Source organism: Crocodylus porosus, unplaced genomic scaffold (genome assembly GCF_001723895.1).
Source record: "Crocodylus porosus isolate Cpor-Errol unplaced genomic scaffold, CroPor_comp1, whole genome shotgun sequence".
Classification (NCBI taxonomy): Eukaryota; Metazoa; Chordata; order Crocodylia; family Crocodylidae; genus Crocodylus; species Crocodylus porosus.
The window spans coordinates 62,581,074-62,587,073 of NW_017728906.1; the positions used below are offsets into that span (position 1 = coordinate 62,581,074).

General features: G+C 45.6%; 1 protein-coding gene across 5 annotated transcripts in view; it reads left to right on the forward strand.

Moving 5' to 3' along the window:
- Nucleotides 1–6,000, forward strand: part of PHKA2 (phosphorylase kinase regulatory subunit alpha 2) — a 56,998-nt gene that overhangs the window by 16,963 nt on the left and 34,035 nt on the right. For all 5 annotated transcript variants that reach the window (XR_002099808.1, XM_019529228.1, XM_019529226.1 and 2 more), the window contains 3 exons: nucleotides 116–223; nucleotides 1,474–1,552; nucleotides 3,385–3,519. Coding sequence is in view for 4 of the 5 variants with exons in the window: in XM_019529228.1 (XP_019384773.1) it covers nucleotides 116–223; nucleotides 1,474–1,552; nucleotides 3,385–3,519 (322 nt within the window). In the remaining variant the exon portion in view is untranslated. The remainder of the gene's footprint in view (nucleotides 1–115; nucleotides 224–1,473; nucleotides 1,553–3,384; nucleotides 3,520–6,000) is intronic.

The window sequence follows — 6,000 nt, forward strand, 5'->3', positions numbered from 1 at the left end:
ATGAATTTGTAGTGTGCAGGTCCCTATCAGCATTAACCATTTTGGAAAATATGACGTTTAATATTTCTTTGTAACCAGATGGCTAACATCTCCTGTTTAAACTTTTTTCCATCAGGTGGATGAGGAGTATAAAAATCCTCACTCAGTGGATCGTGTCCCAGTTGGAAAAGTGCCTCATCTGTGGGGCCAATCTTTATATATCCTTGGTTGTTTGTTAGCAGAGGTAACTGTGTTTCTTGTAAAATAAGCAAGTTAATATTTTACATCACTTTGCAATCAATGGAGTATTGCCTAGTTCCAAACTGCTGTTGGTCAGGGACAATTGGTTCATACTTTCTTTAAGAAACAAGCCTGTGATTCTTGGGTAGCAAGAGGTTTATATTCTCTGTTTCTTCTGAGAGGATATGGAATGGGTCAGTCAGTTCACTGCACATATTCAATATGTGGTCCTAGTGACCTGTATGAGTTATAGATGCTCTCAGGTTTCTTCACCAGAGATCATTGCAACGTGGTCTGGGGCTCTCAGATTAGTGAATAGCAAATCTCATATTGTGAAACAAGAATGTATCAGCAGCAGGGCCATGGAGAAGACTGGCCAGATCTATTGCTGAGCCAGGCATTGATCTCAAAGGGTATGAGGAAAGTCCAAGAGTTTGAGAGCCGTAAGGAGCATGGTAGGGAAGGAGTTACTTGCATATAAAAAGCTTGGAGTATATGAGGAAGGAGAGACCTTTGTAGGTTGAGGAAACCTTATGAACACCTCTCTGAACTGACCCTCCAACTTCTAGGAGCCTACTAAATACATGGTTCAGGATACACATTTAGGTTTTTGGTGTAGTTGCAGAAAATGCCAGCATCGAAGGGCACCTATACATGTGCTCTGGGGTGGAAGGGTGTGTGTGTGTGTGGGGGGGGGGGGGGGCATAATTAAAGTGGCTCTTGAGAGCCTTCAGCATCTCATGTATTCAGCATCCCGCATTTCAAAATGGCCGTGGGGACACTTCAAAGGTCATTCAACAAGCTTTTGTTAAAACGCCCCTGTGGCCATTTTGAAACAAGGGGATGCTGAATACATGAGGCGCTGCAGCTTTCTGATTAGAACACTCCAGGAGACTTGATTAATGGCGTCAGAGCACAGTAAAAGTGCCCAAACAAATCAACTGCAAGACTTCCAGCTCCAAAATGCTGAAAGGAAGTTATACAACACTGAACTGTTTTCACAGTCACAACACTAAACTATTTTCTTGGAATTTCATTTTGCAGTAAGAAACAACCTAAAGTTTTATTTTACTATGCAAAATTTTCAGTAAGGAGCTAAAATGGCTTAATTTTTTATTTAATTCTTTTACATATGAATTGAAGTTACAGGATTAGGATAAGGTTTTCCCATAAATGGAGATTTTCAGATGTGATTAAAGGTATTTTCTCCAATCTTTTTTTTTCTTTATTCCTCCTTTCTGTCTTTTATCCTAGGGATTTCTAGCTCCAGGTGAAATTGATCCCGTAAATAGGAGATTTTCCACTTCTTTTCAACCTGATGTTGTAGTACAAGGTTGGTGATTTGTATTTGATGCATTGTGAATAAAAGGAGATGTTATTAAGCTTACTTTAACCTCTCAGTAAAAAAGAAAGGCATAATTAAAAACAAAAAAAGCATCCTGGGGCATAGAGAGATTATTTGCTGTGAAATCTTACACTGTTGGGCATGCTTTTCTTCCTCAGTTGTTGTATGGCAAACAGACGCCGTGGTGATAATATCCAAGTGAGAGAAACTGTGACGTTGACCTTTTTTCATTCTACTAGTCTTCTTCCAAGAAGAAGGAATTAACGTCAATCCATTATTGTATTAAAATGCTTTTGTGAACAGTTGAATTAAATGGTTTTCACTTGCTTTCATCAGTTATTGAAAAGTCAAGCCTGTGCTGATGGCAGGGGTAGCCAATATGCCACTTAGTGTGGTGCATAAACCAAAATTTTTCCCTTCTGTCCCTGCCCTAAGAGGCCAGGTTTGGGTGGATGCAGGAGAGTTCCAGACTATCTTCACAGCTAGTGTGTGTGTGTTGGGGTAGGAGGAAGGTCCCAAACCTGCAAATCCAGTGCCTCTTTAGAGGTGGGGAACAAATTAGTCAGCAGAAAACAAGCATGCTGCTACTGACAAACTTCCTGCTACCTCTTAATGTTTCATAGAAGGATAAGAGGTTTTATCCTGATCATCACCAATACCAATGCTAAGGTTTGCCTGCCTGCCTTTGTGGTGGTATCATCTAGAAAGACCAGATTAGGGGGAAATAGCAGACTCCTGGAAGCTGATCAGCAGATAAAGCCTCATTTTGCTTTTTGCAGTCGTGTAGCTTCTGTTTTGTCAAGAGCAGCCTTTATGCCTCTTCTTTCTTTTGGCCCTAGCAGCTATCGCTCTAGTTTATCTCAGCCGATACAATGGAGCCTGTGTTTTCTTCATCCTGTTCTCCCACACACACAGTTCTGGGGTAGTAATACAGATCACAAGCTGGCACCTGAGGTGGGGACTGTTCACTCATCAGGGATGGTTTCTTTGCTGTGTAGGGGTGGGATATTGTTTCTCTTAAAGAATATTCATGAACACAGTAGTATGACCTAACAGGGCTGCACAGAGTATCTCCCAGTCCAGCAAACTGGCATATGTGGATCAAGAACTTGGATTATAAATTCCTCTGTGCAGGGACCTGGTTGTCTTCTGTCTTCATACAGTACTCATCACAGGAGGGCCCTGAGCAAGAACTGAGGTTACTTTTGCTGTATGTATAGCAGCATCTGGATCCCACTACTACATATGTGTATGTTGGCTAGTTATATCCTGTTACAACAGCAGAGAGAATTGGGGAAAACTGGCCAGGAAAGTGAAGAATCAAAGATGCCAAATATTCCTGCAGCCCCAGTGGTATTCATAGTTTCTAGGGTTGGAAGGGACCTGAGTAGATCATCTAGTCCGACCCCTCCGTCATGGCAGGAAGTAATACTGGGGTCAAAAGACCCCAGCAAGATGTTCAGCCAACCTCCTCTTAAAACCCCCCAGGGTAGGAGCCAGCACCACTTCTCTTGGATCCTGACCGTGAAGTAGTGCTTCCTGATATCTAGCCTAAACCTGCTCTCTGCCAGCTTGTGACCGTTATTCCTGGTCACTCCTGGCAGTGCATGGGGGAATAGTGCTGCTGATCCCCCCTGACCAATTTATAACAGGCCACTAGAACCCCACTCAGCCTTCTCTTTTGGAGACTTGCCAGTCAAGGCAGAATATGACTGTTGCATTTGTAGATAGCCGGATGTTAGGAAGAGGCTATGATGGATGGGGTCAGAACAAACAGCAGTAATTCTGATTAAAATAGCAAGTGCTCTTTTTTTGTACAGTTACTGTTTTGGCAGAATCCAATGAAATTAAGAAAATCTTGAAGCACCATGGAATCAATGTGCAGAGCATTGCTGACATCCACCCAATGAGGGTGCAGCCCGCACGAATCCTGAGTAACCTGTATACCAAGCTTGGTAGGTGCCATCACCAGTCTGTCTTGTGAAATCCATTATTTTTTCTTTTCCTTTCTCTTTCCTTCATTTCCCTGTTTTTAAGTGCTTTGCTTCTGGGATTTTCTAGAGCATTAAAGCATACATGTGTGTGAATGGCAAGAATACACGCTACCTAAATAAGACTAGGGATAAATCATCCAGTGTTGACTGCATCATATAAAGGGTCTGACAGAAGAACGTGTTTATTTTGCCTCCCTTAAATAGGATGTGCCGGATTCGAAGTAATGCACCTTTCCTATCAAGTTTCACAGTCTCACAGAAGCTGGTTCTGTTTGCTTTTGCAGAAACTGCTTTCAGAGGCAGGCTGGGGATAGGGAAAGAACTGAAAGGTGATAGGAACAGAGACTGGCCAGAATTCTCAACCTCTGTTCTGGAAAAAGGTTTTCTTACAAATTTGCATAAAAATTAGAAATTGTGAAATTTTCTACAGCAAGGATTTTCTGATCATTTCTTCTGTCTTCCAGAAATATTAAACCATTTGTTTTGATTATCTTGAGCGCGTTGTGTGACTGCCCATAACTGCACAGGGAATCCCAACCTGAGAGCCCTGACTCCAGGTGAAGCTGTCAGGCATCCTGCTGGTTCAGGGATCCTAGAAACATCTATTACAGCTCAGATCTGATTTCTAAAGGCTTCCTGGACTAGAAGCTAAAATTGCAGTTGGAGTCGGGGCTCCCAGGATTTCTGGCCTCAGCTCTACAAGGGCCCTGGAAGGCCTGATGTCCCCAGGAGCCCCTCAGCTGGGGTGGTATGAAACCAAGCAGGTTTCTGTCAGGACCCTGCCTGTTCTTTGGTGAGCATGTGTCAGAACTGATATATAGTAGCTTCTGCCATTCTGCATTTTATGATGTAAACTAGAGGTGCACCAATACATAGATCCAATATCAGATCAGTACCGATATAAATAAAATTGTCTATATTGGCTGTCGGCCCAATGGGGCCAATAATTTGGCTGATAAATACCCGTGCTGCATGCAACCATGGCACAGCATGGAACAGAGCCGGCAGCATGGAGAGCTGCCTCCTGCTGGTAAGTCAGAAGGGGAGCGGGGACAGGAGGGGTGTGGGGGGGGGCCGCAGATCAATACCCGCCATGGTGAGAGAGCAGGCAGAGACAGGCACTGCCCAGGTGGTGGTGGGGGGGTATGGTACAGAAGCATATCTCATGGTGTGGGGGCAGCTCCCTGCTTGTACCATGGGAGGGGTGCCCCCAGATCTGTGTGGTGCAGGACAGGTAGCAGCTGCCGGGTGGAGCTAGCACTGTGCAGGACTTTTGTTTCCTGGGGCTGGGTTCAGAGTGGGCTCTGGTGATGCTGAAAGGAGGCTGCATCCACCCCAAATTTCACTGCAGCTCTGCTCCCAGCCTCATGCTGCTTCCCACTGCAGCCACAGCTGAACTCCCGTCCTGTACCCAAGCACCAGGAAAAGTTGGGGCTGTGCTGGGTGGCAGCACAGTGCTGGGAGCAGAACTGCGGTGAAATTTGGAGTAGCTTCAGCCTCTTCCCGGTACCGCTGGAGCCCACTCTGACCTCAGCCTCTGGCAAAAAAAAGCCCCGTGCAGTGCCGGCTTCAGCTCCAGCTCCACCCCACAGCTGCAGCCTGCCCTGCATCATGCAGATCCCCTGCCCTCCCAAGCAGCAGCGGGAGCTGCCCCCACCCCACGATCCACGCCTCTGTCCTGCTACCCACGCTGGTTGGGCAGTGACTGCCCCTGCCCCGTCCTCTCCCCTCCCTCACCATGGGAGGTGTTGAGCTGTCCCCCCCACCTCTTCCTTCCCCTTCCACCACTCAGGACTTACCACCTGATGGCAACTGTATTTGATATCAGATCAGTATGGGGCTGATATGTCTCCTTAAATATTGGCTATCAATATTGGCCCCCAAAATCTCTATCGGTGTGCCCCTGACAAAACTGATTTATTCAGAAGATTCACACCTGGCTCTAGTTAGAACTCCAATCCAATTGAACATTAACCGTGGACTTTTCTAATTATTACTGCCAGAGAGGTGTGGGTGTTTTGGAGATCAGGATCACAGAATCATAGGACTCTCTTTCCTTGGGAAAGTCTACTATGGGGGCGATTCAGCAACAGTCGGTCCTTTTTACCAGGGGCAGGGACAGCAACAGTAGGTCCTTTTTACCAGGGGCAGGGATCTCTGGCTTACAGGTAGAGCTTGAAGCAGCCTCAGAAGGTTTGTTTGATGATTCAGTTTGGGCCTTGAGCAAAATAAACCTTGCAGAAAAAATCAGAAAATCACTCATGCTGCTTGGAGGGAGAAATGAATTCTTATCTTCCTGATGGGTAGCAAGGCCTGGCTTAGGCCTAGATTTTCATAGATTCATAGATGCTAGGGTCGGAAGGGACCTCAACAGATCATTGAGTCCGACCCCCTGCATAAGCAGGAAAGAGTGCTGGGCCTACATTACCCCAGCTAGATACA